This window comes from Gadus morhua, chromosome 2 (genome assembly GCF_902167405.1).
Source record: "Gadus morhua chromosome 2, gadMor3.0, whole genome shotgun sequence".
Lineage (NCBI taxonomy): Eukaryota > Metazoa > Chordata > Actinopteri > Gadiformes > Gadidae > Gadus > Gadus morhua.
Window position 1 is genome coordinate 15535514 of NC_044049.1, and position 17871 is coordinate 15553384.

At 41.9% G+C, this 17871-nt stretch overlaps 1 protein-coding gene and 1 long non-coding RNA gene across 2 annotated transcripts; one reads left to right on the top strand and one right to left on the bottom strand.

Annotated features, from left to right (window-relative positions):
* Positions 1-956: 956 nt before the first annotated feature.
* LOC115556867 (uncharacterized) lies at positions 957-4353 on the bottom strand. Its single transcript, XR_003979134.1, has 2 exons — positions 3221-4353; positions 957-2960 (listed from the first exon to the last, which is right to left on the bottom strand). It is a non-coding gene; the product is annotated as an uncharacterized LOC115556867 (long non-coding RNA).
* Positions 4354-11974: 7621 nt separating this feature from the next.
* msrb1a (methionine sulfoxide reductase B1a) lies at positions 11975-17303 on the top strand. The gene is made up of 4 exons (XM_030345504.1): positions 11975-12144; positions 13174-13316; positions 16119-16233; positions 16556-17303. The coding sequence occupies exons 1-4, from the start codon at positions 12090-12092 to the stop codon at positions 16573-16575; spliced, it is 333 nt and encodes a 110-aa protein (XP_030201364.1). The 5' UTR covers positions 11975-12089; the 3' UTR covers positions 16576-17303.
* Positions 17304-17871: the final 568 nt, after the last annotated feature.

Consider the following 17871-nt stretch of genomic DNA (forward strand, 5'->3'; position numbering starts at 1 on the left):
CGTTGTTTCTTTGTTTTAGTATTATCATAAATCGTATCATCATATCATATATCATGGTTTAGTATCATCATATAACAATCATTTTCTTTGTTTTTTTATGTTTTAGTATCATCATAAATCTATCTCTTTCTTTAATATCTATCATTCATTATAGAGTGTTTCTTTGTTTTAGTATCATCATAAATGTATCTCTTTCTTTAATATCTATAATTCATTATAAAATGTTTCTTTGTTTTAGTATCATCATAAATATATCTCTTTCTTTAATATCTATCATTCATTTTAAATTTATCATGTTGTTTTGACATAATCGAGTATGGAAGTAAGCACTTAAAAGGATTCAAGCACTTATTGGTAAAACTATGTTGTCCTACACTTAGTTAATATAATTTGTGTTTGAAATTGTAAATAATTATACTTGAAGAAAATACTTTTGTTTTGAGAATTCTTTTCCCTTTTTTTAAGGGAAAAGAAAAAATACAAGGGGTTGTATTGTTGTATTGTTTGACATTTTATGATCTTACACTTATAAGGTGTTGTATTATTGTATTGTTTATCATTATGTGGTGTATTTTACTTATCAGTATAATTTGTGGAACAAGTAAGAACATTCTGAAGGCGTACGTGCCTGAGAGTATCCCTTTCAGGGCTGGACTGGGACCAAAAAATGGCCCTGGCATCATAGCCCACTATGATTATTTATACGACATGCGGAGGCACACAACATGCCAGAGGATATATCTGCATATTGTGCTGTTTCAACAATTTAAAAAAGCGCAGTAGCCTACATGGAAGAGAGTAACCATGTTAAAAAATTGATACGCTCTTTCACTATACTTGCAGACTTTTGCAGCTAGGTCAAATCCCCTTCTGAAATTACTAATGCTTATAATATGTACAGTTTGAACCGTCTCACAATCAGCAAAAAATGCAAGAACACAGAACAACAGGAAGAATACAAAATATATGTATTATTTTATTAAGGCCTACACTAACTAAAACACAACAAATTATAACACAGTAAGTCAAAGAGGCACCCTAAAGTATGAGAGAGAGAGAGAGAGAGAGAGAGAGAGAGAGAGAGAGAGAGAGAGAGAGAGAGAGAGAGAGAGAGAGAGAGAGAGAGAGAGAGAGAGAGAGAGAGAGAGAGAGAGAGATTCTCCGCTGGCTGTGGGACCATTTGATGAGACCTTCCTGGCTGTGGGACCATTTGATGAGACCGACCCTCCGTGCCCGAGGAGAGATAGAGAACCCCTCTCTCTCCCTCTCCCGACACCGGAGCAACCCATACCAGCGCGGCTCTCCCTCTGATGACGCGGGAGCAACCCGTATCAGTATCTAGAAGTTTTACCTCTGTAACCTCCCCTTTCTCTTATGCAGCTGGCCTGCATCAGGTCAATGTGACCTGGGTATTTCTCCCCCTCGCCATGGAAGGGATGGCGAGGGGGAGTAACAATAGGGGGAGTAACAATACGAACAATCTGACGCCTTCAGATTGTTCGTATTGTTCCACAAATTATACTATAAGTAAAATACACCATATAATGATAAAAAATACAATAATACAACACCTTATAAGTGTAAGATCATAAAATGTCAAACAATACAACAATACAACCAGTCATAAGTGTAGGACAACATAGTTTTACCAATAAGTGCTTGAATCCTTTTAAGTGCTTACTTCCATACTCGATTATGTCAAAGCAACATGATACATTTTATAATGAATGATAGATATTAAAGAAAGAGATATATTTATGATGATACTAAAACAAAGAAACATTTTATAAGGAATGATAGATATTAAAGAAAGAGATATATTTATGATGATACTAAAACAAAGAAACACTTTAGAATGAATGATAGATATTAAAGAAAGAGATCGTTATATGATGATACTAAACCATGATATATGATATGATGATACGATTTATGATAATAGCCTACTAAAACAAAGAAACAACGAAAATGATTGTTATATGATGATACTAAAACATGATATATGATTTCATGATGTTAAACTGATACATGAATAAACCTGAAACATAAGTAACACTGACATAAGTAAATCCATGCCTCTTTAACATCCTTCAGCCCCTGCTGGAAAAAAAAACACATCTCCCTTGGCCTTGGTAATTTCCCAACAACCCATGCCTCCCCAGCCCTTGTCCGCCCACAGACAAAACCACCTCCGCCCTGTCTCCTGGACTCCAAGAAATCTACCTTACTTGACACCCCCTCCTTGATTTCGGTAGAGTCCCTTGGAGACAACACATAGGCCTACATTACACATCCATAGGTCCTCGAAGCCAATCCGGGGCAGGACGACTTGGCGGGAAGTGAGGGGGAACAGTCGGGCGGGGATGGGGACAATCACCCACGACATCCAGAGTATCCAGGGGAGTTGGCGGCCCCGGAGGTCTGTGGTCGCCTGGCACATCAGGATTACGAAGAGCCCCCGCCGTGGCCGCAGGGCGGCGCGGACGAGCCGGGCATGGTGTATCAGAAAGCCAGCAGGGGGCTGGAGATGGAGGCATGCGCGTCTGCAGGCCCCGGTCTGGAAACTGCATCATGAAGATGGTTGCAGGCATAGCACGCGCAGCAAAGCACAGGCCAGACCCCAGAATGGCAGTACTCATGCATGCTCCACCCGGGCCCACCCACACTAGCGGGATAACTAGAAAATATTGGCCATTCGCATACTGTTGTGTTTCCACGGGGGTCCCATCCCCCAAGGGACACACATTATTGTGCCAATTTATGGGGTAGTTGGTGTACAAATCTAGCATAGTGGATGCGGACACCGGCGAGGGCACGCCCTGACTGCTAAAAATCCCATGTCCATTAAAGAATCCAGGCAAGTCATCATGACAAGTGTTACAGATTATACGTTCTTCCACGTCCCATAAGTATAGGGCCTGGCTAGGACCCGCCTGACACCGGTAACACTCGGCAGCTCTCTGCAACGACAAATGCACAGCGTCAACCACAACCGTATAACAACCAATAACTTCCAACATACTCACATAAAAACACACAAAAGGGTCACATATAGGCCCATGCAGAGATCCAAGGGACCAGAGACCATCCTCAAGATATGTCTGGTTATTGTTATCCCTAAAGTGAGAAATCTCCATGGGTCCAACCATGAACCCCTGCAGCAAAAAGCCCCCCAGCAAATCATCAAAAAGTAAAACCGCAAAAACTCATCTGTGCTTACATTAGCAGGCCAGGTCGTCAAGAGTGGGGTTGTGGAGGTACCGGAAACATCCATCGCTAGTCAGTCACCAGTCCACTACAACTACTCAACCACGCAGTTACTGGCTTAATATATCTGCTTGCCTCCACCCACCCCGAGGGGCAGGGTAGGGCGGACCCAATTTCCGTCATCTCTCGATCTCTCCTCCCCAGCCGGGACAGGGGCTCTTTCATCTTGTCGGTCAGTTGTCAGTCAAATTTCGGTCTATTGTCGGTCAAGGCCAGGAGTATTCCCTATCATGTTGGTAGAGATTGGGGAGTTCCACTCGGTTTTGGCAGGCTCCTTATCTAATGGCCTTCAGAGCCCAGGATGACTCTCTATTCCTTTGGGGATTTTTGTTGACGGGGGCCGCCATACCAAACAGTCTTTGGAATGCTGCCATAGTTCCTGCTTTAAAAATAATAAAAAAGGCCAGGATTCCAAGCGCCACTAGGAAAAAGGTTAGCATCACCGGCCAGAGCAGCCACATGAGGGCGAGGAGTTTGTCAAGCATCCATCCTCCTATAGTCATGACCCCTCGTCCAACAGCCCACGATCGTGTGCAGTGTATCTTCGGCCGCGGTAACAAACACCAGTCCTATTCTTTCAGTCCAGGTGCATTCATGTCGAGTGCTTCCTTCTCCACAACTCTGGTAGGTCTCCGTCGGCCACATACAAGTGGCATTAGAATAGATCTTGTTATCCCCCAACCACTCGTATCCCGAAATTTATTTTCCTTGGCAGATACTCTGCCGCAGCGCATGACCTTCAACCAGCTGAAGTAAACCATGACCAGTAGGCCTATAAGGCAAATCCATAGCACTCATACTGCGCAACTGATTTGTTGTCTGAGACAGGGAACATCCTCCATGTAACGGTACCGATATGACCCATTGCCCTGTAACATTTTCCTATGTGGCTCCTTGTACGGCTTTACCATCTATAGCCTACCATGGTTTCTCAACGGGGGCGTTCGCACCACCTAGGGGGGCGCTGGGAACGTGATTCCATTTTTGGGGGGAGATTTTAAACTTATTTTTTGGGGTGAAATAATAGGCTACCTGAAATAAATAGCCTATTTTAATTTATTGATTTCTAACCCCTCTACCGTCTCAGCTACTTTTTACTGTCTATGCGCAGTGGAACAGTGATAATACAGCGCGGTTCGGTCCTGCACACGCCCGGACTCCTGTTACATCAGCTATCGTCATGATCTCTATAGTAGGCCTAACACTGATCAAATTTTGTTTCATAGCCCGTTTACCTCCTTCCTATTGTTCAGTTCCAGCTGCTCTGAGCGTAGTCTCCGCGAAAAGACTGTTGCATTTGTTTTCGTGGAGTCCGCGTTGCCCGGGCCGCGGTGCCCGTGGTTCCCGGGCCATTCATTCATTCGTTCACGGGGCATGGCAGGAGTCGCGGGAGACGCGGGAGTGGTCGCGGTGCCCAAGGTCACGGTGCCCGGGCCGGGGCACGAACTATTTCTCCAACCATTTCTGCAATCGGCTAGTAAGGGCTTTCTGGATATGTCAACGGGGTAATCTGGGGTGAGTGATTCCATAACACTGCCAATGCGGCAGTTTCATGCACAACGGGCATTTCTAAAGGTATCAGTGGCGGCGACGCAATTTTCCGTCTCGTAAACGGTCGTTGCCATTTGAAACGGTCGATGCCATTTCCGACCATGTCCGATTGCGTCCGCTCTCCGATCTTGAATTCCGAATGCTTCGTGAACGGAATTAAAACATGGCGGACGTAGAGGAGCCAGGACCTGCAGCAGGTCACTTGGAGTCAGTTAAAAACAGCACAGGGTGGAATGTTTTTTTCCGCTCAGTTGCCGTGAGTAATTATGAAACTATCTATGCCAGTCATACATAATGATTGATTGAATAGAGGAGACCTGGGACAGTTGCAACACTTTTTGCTATAATGGCTCTTTTGCTTAGCAACCATTTGAATTTAAGGGATGATATTTGAATAAAATAAACTTACATCTGTCAGCTATTCATCAATAAAATTTAAGGATGATTACCTTAAGTACATTATTCACAGTTGGCCTTTGAATGTAAGATGCCAACAGCAACTGTCCCCGTAAAGACACCCATGATAAAAACTGATATGCTCGGATACAGGGACGTGCACAGGAATTTTGAGGGGCAGTTGCTCTGACCTGAAAAAAGCCCCCCCCCCCCCCCCCAAAAAAAAACAAAAACTTGCAGGCTATATGAAGGACTGAGAATAACAGGGTCTTTATTAATATATAATTACAAATAAGTAAAACACTGAAATAACTACTACTAACGATAATGCAGAAAAACATGAATTGAAGAAGAACATAACATGAACATAAACATAATTAAACAACATCCTATCAAGTCACTGATAAGTTTCTCCAAATGGGCATTTTAAAAATGCAAAGCTTCAAAAGAGAAGCCTTCAGAACCTCTTCTTTGTCGATTGGTATGTCCTTCTCTATGGACAGCAGGAGGAGGTCAGACAGCCGCTCTTGACCACACTGATTTCGGATTTCGGAGCACATCACTACCCTGGAGTGATGTGCTCCTCTTTGCTGCCTCATTTAGTTGTCTCTCTCTCTCCTGAATCCTCCTCTTTTCACTGGGCATTTCGGCTTCACTTAGCAGTAACAAACAATACCCAAAATAGTGATAAGATTTAGGCATGAACCATTTTGAATGAAAGAATTCATGTGATGTATTACTTTGATCATTTATTCTTCTTGTTGAAACGAAATGTTAGAAACTAACTATCAGCAGACATGTAGTTTAGTTTGCCTAAGAATGTGTAGACTATGTGATAACGGGCTGCTTGTCTGCAAGCTAGCTAGCTGTCTGATTATTTAGGCTAAACGTTACGTGGCAAACTGAGCCTGGATTTATGAAGATTGTAATTCATTTCATAAAACGTGAGGATGATTGTTTGTTTGTTATACATCTCAAATTCTTTTCCGAAAACATCAAGGCAGTCGTCTCACAGGTGCCGGTGTTCCGGTCGCGTGCAGCGCTGCTCACACGCCGCGCGGCAACTCGCCGCCTCCATTAATTTCAATGGGGGAAGGGCGGCAGAGGGGCGGCGACAAAAGCGGCTGTTGCCGCGCGGCAGAGTTTGCCCTCCCCCTACTGACTTTCACTCTCAGTGCCCGAACGGAATTGAATGAGGCAACGCTTACTTTATGAAATGTTTCGAGTGGCGATTTTTATTATCTAGGCCTACATGAAATTCTGCATCCATTAAATGATTAAAAAAAAAAATACTTTTTTTTTTTTTTTTCCTCGGAAGGGCAACCTGAGTCGAGGAGGGCATATGGGCAGTTGCCCAAGCAACCTGAGCAACCCCCCTGTGCACATCCCTGCTCGGATATAAGTAAGGGATAATGCCCGACGAGGTGTCCATTATCAGGAATTAATGGACGACGTGGAGGCGTGAACCGTCCGACGCGAAGCGGAGGACGGTTGCCTCCGCGAAGTCCATTAATTCCTGATAATGGACACCTCGAAGGGCATTATCCCGCTTATACCACGGTCACTTACCAACGGTCACCAAATTAAGACCATTCATTTATATTTTCATGCGTTTTACAATCTGAATATAAAGTTTTCCACAAAACATACATTTGTTCCCCTGGTTACGCCTGAGGGTCCGACTAATACCCGGAACCACCATTACACGCCCGTTGGGTTCTCATGCAACGGAAACGTTGTTCACTCCTCCAGTAATTAGGACGGACCATAGCTACGACTTTAGAACGGGAGGTAGCGGGAGGTAATATAGTCCGCTGAGCTTTGTTTTGTTTCCCGTTGCTATGGTTACTACTGTTTTAGAGACGATACGCCAGCTAGCGCATTAATGGAGAACGGTAAACCGACAATTTGACGGAACTACTTGTCCAGGTGTCCGTATATCAGGAGTTAATGCACACCCTGCATCCAATCAGAATCGAGTATTCCCGCAGACCGTGGTATAAATAACAATAATCGGGTTAAATAACTTCACATGGTGTGTCTGGTGTGTTTCCAGCATTCGTAGTGTTGATCAGCAGATATATCGTCCGCCAAGACGTTGAGGTTGCTTAGTAACCAGAGACTCTGTCGGAGCGTTCCCTCTTCGTCATAACTATCAAACCAAACATCCTTCACATTCACCGAGCGAACATTATGAAAGTAAAATGCACATTTCTCGCTAAAAATGTTTCCATAAAAGCATTTAATGGCGTAACTATGTTACTATTTCCACACAGAATAAAGAAAGATGTTGGCCGTATGCTTCTGTCCAAGCTCACTACTCTCTGCCAGTGACGTCGGGTCAAGCTCAACGCTGATTGGGCAACGCACCTAATCGTCATGCCGTCAATTCCGTTCACGAAGCATTCGGAATTCAAGATCGGAGAGCGGACGCGGACGCGGACGCGGACATGGTCGGAAATGGCATCGACCGTTTCAAACGGCAACGACCGTTTACGAGACGGAAAATTGCGGCGGCGACTGCGTCAGAAGCTGAACCATCACTATGGTAGAGCTAAGAAGGTTCTACGAGCGCTTCAGACCAATCTTACCAACGAATGGCATACAGAAGTGATTCGCAAAGAACGTTTCAGGAAACACACAAAATGTTAAGGTAGAACTTAAAGTGTAATTCCAGCGTAAATTGAACCAAGGGTTCACTTAGATATTATCAGCAATGTTTTATTATAACAAGTGTTTGTTTTGCGCTCGGAGGGGGTCGAGCCTGGGGTGTAATTCAATGTAGAACCGCCACTGAATGAAGGGTTGCAACTTGCAATGGAAACTTTTGGACTAAACACTGCGGCTGCAAGTGCTACACCTGCTAACATCAAGCAGCCAGTCAACCTCCCTGCTCCTCCACCTACCAACATCCAGCACCCAGTCAACCTCCCTGCTCCTCCACCTACCAACATCCAGCACCCAGTCTACCTCCCTGCTCCTCTACCTACCAACATCAAGCATCCAGTCAACCTCCCTGCTCCTCCACCTACCAACATCAAGCATCCAGTCAACTTCCCTGCTCCTCCACCTACCAACATCCAGCACCCAGTCAACCTCCCTGCTCCTCCACCTACCAACATCAAGCATCAAGTCAACCTCACTGCTCCTCCACCCTCCAGGACGAAGAGGGTTGTAACACCAAGTAACAAAGTGTACTTTTTCTATGGGGAATGTGGTTCAGGTTAGGTATGACAATTATTAAATATTTATAATATAAAAAACTTGCCTATATAGGCCTACAGCATATCATACATTTGACATATAGAGTTAGACTATTGTAAAAGGTTATAGGCCGAATTCTGTTAAAATGCAGCCTCTGCTTGCCCACAAATCGTCTCGTTGTCTTGTTATACGCTTTATAAGTTAATTATATTTAAATTATTATAACCAAGTAGCCTTTATCTTCATGGCGTTATCATTACATCCTTTCTCGTTACATCGATATAAATTATTGTTATAACGTTATGACCATCCTGTGGGAAATGAATGAAATTCATATTGACGGTATGGCATATCCATATTCTCGCCAGCCCTTCTTGAATTTAATGCATCACTTTTGTTGCTTCGAGGAGGTCTGGAGGTCTCCGTTTATAATAAATATATATAAATATGTATGTATGTAAAAAGGTATATAGGCTACATATTTATTCATTTATTTATATACGGAGACCACCAGACCTCCTCGAAGCAACAAAATAAATAAATATATAGGCCTATGTGTAAATATGTATGTGTATCTATATATTTATATATTTATATATATATACATATATAATTATATATATATATATGTATAATATAAATACACATACATATTTAGAGATATTTATTTATTTCGTTATAAATAGATGTTTATTTATTTATTATATGCAGAGACCACCAGACCTCCTTGAAGAAACGAAAATGGTCTATTAAATTAAAGATGGGTGTATCATCCAGGGAGCTAAAGGGTAGGATAGGGGAGGTGGAAACAGCGAAGATTTATAGTAATAACAGGCATACCTGTGGATCCGGAAAAGCTCAAACTTGGTATTGTGGGTGGCATGGTGAGTGGAGAATAGACTGTTGAGGTTAGTGGAGGGGAGGCGGGAAGAGAGTTTGTCAGTGCTCCTGGAGTTTCAGGGGGCTGTATTTCCAGACAAAGTGAGAATCGGATTAATAAGCTTTCCAGTAAGGCTATAGGTCCCTCCACTGTCTGATGTTATAAATGGGCTTGAAAGATGTATCATGGGAGAATATCAGCCAGAAGCTAGGGGGCAGGGAGGCTCGGGTGATAGGCCACCTTGATTATCCTACAATGGAACACAATGGTAGCCAATAATAGCTAATGGGCAGGAGTTTAAAGGATTTCTAGAAGATTTGAAGAATGAACCAGCAGTCATATGTATTCAGGAAACCTGGCTGAAACCGACATTAATCTTTGTAATTAAAGATATGATAGTATCTATAGAGATAGGGCAGTGATTGCAGAGGGCTATAACAAGGGTATTTTTTGTGGATAAGACAAAGATAATGTTTTTTTACTAGGAAGAAAATTGGGATTGAGGTTAAATTAAAGGGACACTGAGTAAAAAATTACTCCCATCTAGTGGTACAGTTGTATATTGCATTCAAACTAATAGTGCTTGCTTGTTCAAAAACTAAGGTGGGCAGTATATGCCAAGAAGCTGTGCATGACATCCAATACTACCTCATCGAGTCATTCGAGTGATGATGAGGTTCGTTATTTCAAACAAATTTCAAACTGCATTGAATCATTATTATAAGCTAATGATGTATGAGTAATTACTCCTCGAACAAGATAGTGAATTATTTCAGTCATCATTCATGCTGGCTCAGAGTGAAAACGCGTTTGCATTTCCTGTACCACGTAGTGCTTTTTGTCCCTCTCCGCAGTTCATCGACTGGAAGAACATGGAAGCCTCCATGAAGCTTACCCGTCCTATGAAACTACATATTAATTATTCTTCGCTCAGGAGGATAAGTGCGATTTTTGGCAGAGATAATTTTACACCAATGAGGACTTATTTATGAATGAATACGTTGATTTGATGTAATAAATGACTTAAAATATTACACAGTGTCCCTTTAAAAATATACAACCAGGAGTTGGAGAGAGTAAAACATTATTATTTTTTAGGTTTATGGTTTGATGAGAGGATTACATGGGCTGTACATATTAAGAAAGTGGTGGACAGGTGTAAACAAATCTTAATGTAATGAGGTGTTTAGTTGGGTATGATTGGGGGGCAGATAGAACAGTGTTAAAGGATATACACAGGGTTGGTGAGATCTATTTTAGACTATGGCTGTGTAGTATATGGGTCAGCAGCTAATACTTCTCTCAAAATATATAACATTCAGTATCAGGCTTGGAGAGTATGTACAGGACCATAAAAACAACTCAAACAGCAGCACTACAGGTATACTGGGGGAGATGCCTCTAGAGTTCAGAAGAGTACAGCTGTCCTTGAACTACTGGAATAACCTACACAGCCAGGATCATCCAGCGCAAAGCAGTTTAAACCCTTGTTGGGAAAAGGAGAGAAGGGAAACAACAAAGTTTTGGATGGACACCGAATCAGAGAGCAGTACAATTCAGTATAGCACAATTAAATGTAGTTCCAACAGTACCGGTACCAATAATTCCACCTTGGATTCTGCCAGAGGCTACAGTTGATTTAACATTATTAGAACACAAAAATCCAAATAAACAATTAATACAGGAGTATATCGACAAATTCTTTAGCTATGTTCAAATTTAAACAGACACACCTAAAAACTCAATAAACAAAGTAGGGGCAGCTTTTACTGTACGGGAATTTCAAGTGAAGTTAGGGAAGAGGGTTAATAATGAAATATCAGCACACTGCTGAACTGCTGGCAATACTGTTAGCAGGGAAGTGGGTTGAGGACACCAGGCCATTAAGGTTGGTTATTTGTTCAGATTCCAGTTCAGCATTAAAGAGCCGACAGGTCAACCATTCAGACAGCAGACCAGATATGAGGTGCAACAAACATTAAACCTTATTCAAATCACAGGGCTTATTTGGATGTGGGCACACAGGGCTGAACAGTACACTGTTTTTAATAGGAAAACATGAAACAGGCAGATGTGAATGTGGGCAAGAAGAAACTGTAGAACATGTGGATTGTGAGAGGTATGAGCAAGACAGAAGGCAGATTAGGGAAAATGTCAAAAAAGAGATGGTGCATTTTGTTTTAATAGATATTTTACAAAATAATTCCAATAAGTGTCATCAAATTATCTTTCATTTTCTTAGGGTAACTAATTTGTTTGAAAAAATATAGGTCATAAATTATTATTATATTATTATTATTATTATTATTATTATTATTATTATTATTATTATTATTATTATTATTATTATTATTATTATTATAAGAGGGTGCCCACTTGATAACCCCAATGATATTCTGCTTACTGCTGTATCTACTGCTGTTAGTTGGGCTAGTTGTCTCGTGTTTTTCACCTTTGCCTGGTATCTCAGTAGCCAGTGTGCTTATAAGGTTGGTTTGGACAGGGGCTTCTGAATAGGTGTTTTCCTTGGATTTTGGCACAAGGGATTATAACATCTGATCCTGTGTATTAATTAAATATTATTATTATTATTATTATTATTTAATTTGTATTTATTTATAGTAGAGAGGTTGTTATTCATTCCACACTCCATACCAGTAGATGGCGGTAATGCATCTATTAGTTATTTGCCGACCTCCAAAAAAACAATACAAAAGAAGAAGAAATTGTTTTGTAATCAGAAAAAAAACATCCCATGAGTTAGTTTCAGTCGCACTGTACGCGAAGCAATATGTCTTTTTGCTCCTTTTTTGGAGGAGAGGTCTTCAAAGACAATTTTGAACCAGGTTGGTCGGAAATGCACCCATCTTATTAACGTTCTTTCTGCTTTATTTTGTTCTAACATTATAACTTGGCAGCTTCCTACGATCAATAATGGCTGAAAAGAACTGCATTACGTAACAACTAATATACTTCTTCTACAATTACATCTCAGTATCAAGTAGTGGTTAGCGTACTTCTATGCCGTGGATGTCTAGTCTATAGCCTACATTTGGTATGGACCAGTTACATAATGAACTTTGAGGTAAATGGATGTTTATACATTTTCCGCACTTTTTGCATTTGTGTAATATGTATAAACAACTGACAACAGAAAGTCCCATGGGTTTAATTAAAACATAGGATTTGAGTAAAATCTGCTTAATATATGACGACAGGTTAGGACCGAATTAAAAATGCTGTGTCATGCTTTCATATTTTGATCTGATAACGCATGCTGTACTCGGCTCAGGAGGTTGTTAGATGATGAACCAGTTTTGTTCGGCCCAATCTCGGAAGCCATCGGCTTTCATTTGAGGACGAGGTGTCCTTATAGTGATTGTGTCCGGAAAAAATAGGGCCTCGCATTGACCGTGCCATTGTGGAAGCATAGGAGTGGAATGTTAGTTAATATGTAATTGTTTTGGGTCATTGTTAAGTAATCTGTCAGAATATGGTTTGGCATTACAGGGAGCTTATTGTTGTTTTAAACCGCCACAACGTTTTTCATATGCGACTTCTGCCCAGGTGACGGGTAGGCCTATATTAACGTTAATTTAGTATTTCAATTAATTAATTAATTTAGTATTTTGAACTCTGTATCTAAAGAAAAAAAAATCCCTGGTGGTGTTCTGATGTATAAGCCCTATTGTAAAGTAAAATATAAGATGTTGGTGTTGCAAAACAATAGCACAAACTGTAACCAAAGCTGTTGTTTGTGAGTGTGTCTACAGATAAAATGAACCTATACAATTTGGCAAAAACACTAAACTGTGTGTGATGTATTGTAAGTCATTTCAATGTGTAATAACTCCATCTCCAATGTTCTTCCACAGGCATTTACGCATGTTCAAAGTGTGACCACAAGCTGTTCTCCAGCAGGTCCAAGTTCGAGCACTCGTCTCCATGGCCTGCCTTCACAGAGACGGTCCAGGAGGACAGTGTGTCCAAGCACGTAGAGAGACCCGGCGCGTTCAAGGTTAGCTGCCTTCCTTAGGCCCATTTACACCCTACGGCAGGCCTATTCAACTAGCGGCCCGCGGGCCGAATACTGCCCTTCTTATTTATTTTCTGGCCCGCAAGAGGTTGCGTGTCCAAAATATGTAAGGTCAAAAATGGTTGTAATGATGCAATTAGAAGTGAAAAAGAAAGGAATGCGTCTTACAAGTTTATTCCATTTATCAGTACTATATATATTAAGTTAACACTACTTTAAGTACGATTTACTTGTAGCGATTAATTTACATTATAAGTTTTGTATGTGTGGCCCATGAACCACCAGTGGTTTTCCTTTTTGGCCCACTTGTTAAGGAGGTTTAATAGCCCTGCCCTAATACGGATAGGAACTCTTTCACCTGGTCCCGGAGGTCGTTTCGTCCGTCAGTGGGTCCGTCGTCTCTGAGCCTACGAATCCGGAGTGCTCCAGGAGAAACGGAGCAATGGAAATCGAGGCGCAGTATAGTCAGAAGTCCAACCATTTGTGAAAATAGAGAGTAGTATAATATCTGAGATGTATATGTATATTGTATTTAACGTTTTATACTTATATTATACTATATACCTGACCTTTTTATTTTATTGTTCACCTGCTTTGGCAATGAGTTGTAACTGGTCATTTATAAATGGCGCCACATTTTGAGGAGATAATCTGCGGGTTGGTGAGGGGTGTCGCATGCCACCGCCGCGTAGGCCTTAGGGGTGTGCCAAAATATCGATACTGCGACATATCGCGATATTTCGTCTTGCGGGACGTTATCGATATGCTGACGCCAAATATCGATATTCAAAGGTCCCATGACATGAAAATATGAGGTTTTCTAACATAAATATGAGTTCCCCTAGCCTGCCTATGGTCCCCCAATTGCTAAAACTTGCGTTTGGTGTAAAACGAGCACTAGCTGTTCTGCTCGCCTTTGAAAAAACGGAGGCTCAAGTGCGCTGATTTGGAATGTCTGTATTCTTGACGTCATCAGGAATCTCAGCTCCTCCCCTTACTCTGCCTGGCCCGCCCAGAGACGTTGGCCCGCCAATGAGACTCGACCGTGCGAGCGCCACATGTGTGTGTGTTTGTGTGAATACACACACTGTAACGCAAGTGTTTCTTGTCGGTTCTTTGACGTGTCTTGTATTTCCACAACGAGACTGTTGTGGGGGTTATGTTATCTCAGCCATGGTTGAGAAGGAATTGGGAGAAAGGAACTTTGGCTTTGACTGGCTGAAGTACATGAACTGCGTCATGCCGCCGGTTGCCGCGAGGCACCATCGCCCGGCAGCGGGCAGCCGGCAGCCGGCAGCGCGCGGTTCAGTCGACTTCAGGTTGATGTGAAAGTGGAAGAACCAGAGACGTCGCAGAACCCGACAAAGTCGTTTGTGATTCATTATATCGTCTGGAGGCGCACACCGCTTTTGGCCGTGATAATATGTATTAAATGATATAGATTTCTATGTATTATATGATATTATTTAGATATAGAGCTCCAGGACTGTATCGCAAGTGTTGTACACTTCCTTGTTATTTGGATAACCGTTCTGTCGGACTCTCGTCTCTGGTATTTCTACAACGAGACTCGTATTGGGGGTTATCTCAGCCAAGGTTGAGAATGAATTGGGGGGAAGGAACTTTGGCTTTGACTCCCTCAAGAACATGAACTACGACATGGAGGAGAAAGGGATTGTTGGCGGCGAATGTCTCCAGCTTGAGACCCGCTGAGGGGCCGGAGGCGGAGGTGCCTAAGCGCTGCCCGGGAACAATCCCTTTCTCCTCCTTGTCGTGGTTCGGTCTACTTCACATTGATGAGGACGTTGAAGAACCAGGAACGTCGGAGAACCCAACGCGGTCGTTTGAGATTCATAATATCGGATCACACATCTTTTGGCGGATATAATATATATTATATAGATATCTATGTAGGCTATATGATAATATTTTGATATAGAGCTCCAGGACTCCCGTGTGTTCTAGAATATTTACAGAACACGGCTAAAGGCTGTGTGCGCCTCGCCATTGCGATACATCCACTGTAAACAGAGCGAATGAAACTAAGCAATGAAATGTTTTCTGCATTTATTTTGTTTTCTAATTTTCTGTTACTTTGCATAAAATGTTTTTGTAATAAATTCTGAATTTCTTCAGTGACTCAGATATCGTGATGTATCGTGGGTGAAATTTCTTGCAATATATCGATAATCGCAGAATCGCTGTATCGTGATATTATCGTTATCGTGGGTAAAATATCGTGATAGTATCGTATCGTGGGGTACCTAGTGATACCCAGCCCTAGTAGGCCTACACTTTTTGCGCCTTTTTTTTTGTTGGCGATTTCGGATGACACAAAGCGAAATCATCTCCTCTACAGATGGCAGATGCCATGTTTGTGATTGTCAATGCCGGTAATTTCTGACACGACAGTCACTGCACTCTAGAGGATGTATTGCGTAACACCGATAACAACGCTGAAACCGGACGGAGGTATGACGGGTAGTCCCGGAGACAATGTTTGGTACGGACGGACGAATTTCGTCCGGATCCGGAGGCATGAATCGGCCTTGGGTCAGCTGATTCCAGACAGTTTTAATATAAATAATGAGCTGGTCTTGCTGAAGGCGACTTGGGGCTAGGCTGCTCAGTTGAACACTCTGGCCTTAGTGACCCTCAGGGATCTGGGTAAAGATCAATCTATTCTGTTTGGAATGACACCAGGCTTCAATGTGATGTTGAATTTCTCTCTGAGAGGAGCTGCAATTGCCCAATCCTTGCTAATTGGGTCTTGATGTGTTTCAGGTTCTCTGTGGGAAGTGCGGAAACGGATTGGGCCATGAGTTTGTGAACGATGGGCCTTCCAAGGGAAAGTCTCGCTTCTGAATATTCAGCAGCTCACTGAAATTCATCCCTAAAGGTAAAAAACAAGTCTTTTTATACATAAACGCATGTCTAATAGCAGTGAGGGCAGTGCAGTTTTCTGGCATTGAAGTGTGTGCTTATCCTGAAGCTAGCCTCGCTTTGTGAGTGTGGGCGGGGTTTGGACAGAGTAGGGCGAGTTTTTATTGGAGCTAGCTTTAAATTGCAACTCTTGCACATCGTACCTTTTTTCAAGCTTGTGTATATACATATCAACAGTGGCAATGCTGCTTCGACATAACAACTTCGATATAGAAGCTATCCTACTTGACTTTTCTAATTCCACGCTTCATCACCCACCCTTTCTCTTCATCCCACAGATAAGGTTGATGGCCAGTAGAGTGAGCTGAGGATGTAGAAACTGCATAGAGTGATTCGGGCAACGTATTGTGCCCTTCTGATTGGCTGGAGGTGTGGCCAGAGGATGACGTGTTCTGAGACAAAGCCTCATTCTGAGACCTCCAGAACACCGATGGCAACTGACCTCACCACAGAGCTAGGGACTTCCCAGGGCTTCATTCACAATGGAAACATGCACCTCATATTTGAATGCTGACGCACAGATTGCAACAAGATTGAATAATACAGTTGGAGATTATTTTTGTGTGTTTCCAATTTCCCCAATTGGGTACGATTTTAAATCTATTAAAGGATCGCTTGAGCATTGGTATAACCAAGTTTTATCATTTTTTGATGATGAAATTAACGTTTGTTGTACAGTGTATGCGAAACCGACCATTCCATAATTATTAGAATATTTTCTGAATATCCGATATTGCCATCACTTTCATATTGTCAAAATTGAATTGTTATTGTTATTAACAGAGGCCATACATGGTATTATGCAAGAAGTAAATATTCAAATAAAGCAATAATTATTTTTAACTAAATATTTTTGTGTCTCGGAATTTGAATATGTCGGTTCAACCCGGTGTTCTGCCAATCAATGCTACATATCATTCGTGCTACTTAGTGGTTCTGCGTATGCGCATGCCGACAATAGTGATCAGTGGTGTAAAATACATACTGTACCCCTGAAATCGCCAATAAAGACGTTATAATACAGTATCAAAATATGCTCCCCATATTCTTACAGTGTACATGGAGTGAGTAGTGGTGAAAAATAAAGTGATTCTGGAGTGCTGATGTCGTTTGATAGAGGCAGTTGGTCTACAGTTCAAATACACTACCAAACATATGCCAATGTATGCTCCATTTGTCTAGTCTTCGAAGCATGATTCGAAGACTAGACAAATGGAGCATACATTGGCTGAACAGTATTGAATCTTGCCAAATTCATATTTTGATACTGTATTAACGTCTTTAATGGAGATTTCCGGGGTACAGTAAATGTATTTTACACCATGGATCAATACTGACGGTATCTTGCGATTCGTGCTCATGCTCACGAATATTTATGTATTGATTCTTGCCCCAGAGCAGGATTGTCTTTTTGTGCTACACAGAACGAAATATAAACCTGTGCATTTTGAATGGTAGCGTTTCTGACTTTTTCGTGTTACGCAAAGCGAAATATTAATCCATGCAATTTAATGGGAGCGTTTGTCCGTTTTGCAGTACCACACAGAACAACATGTATACCTATGCTTTTCATCCGATAGTTCAGATTTTTGCA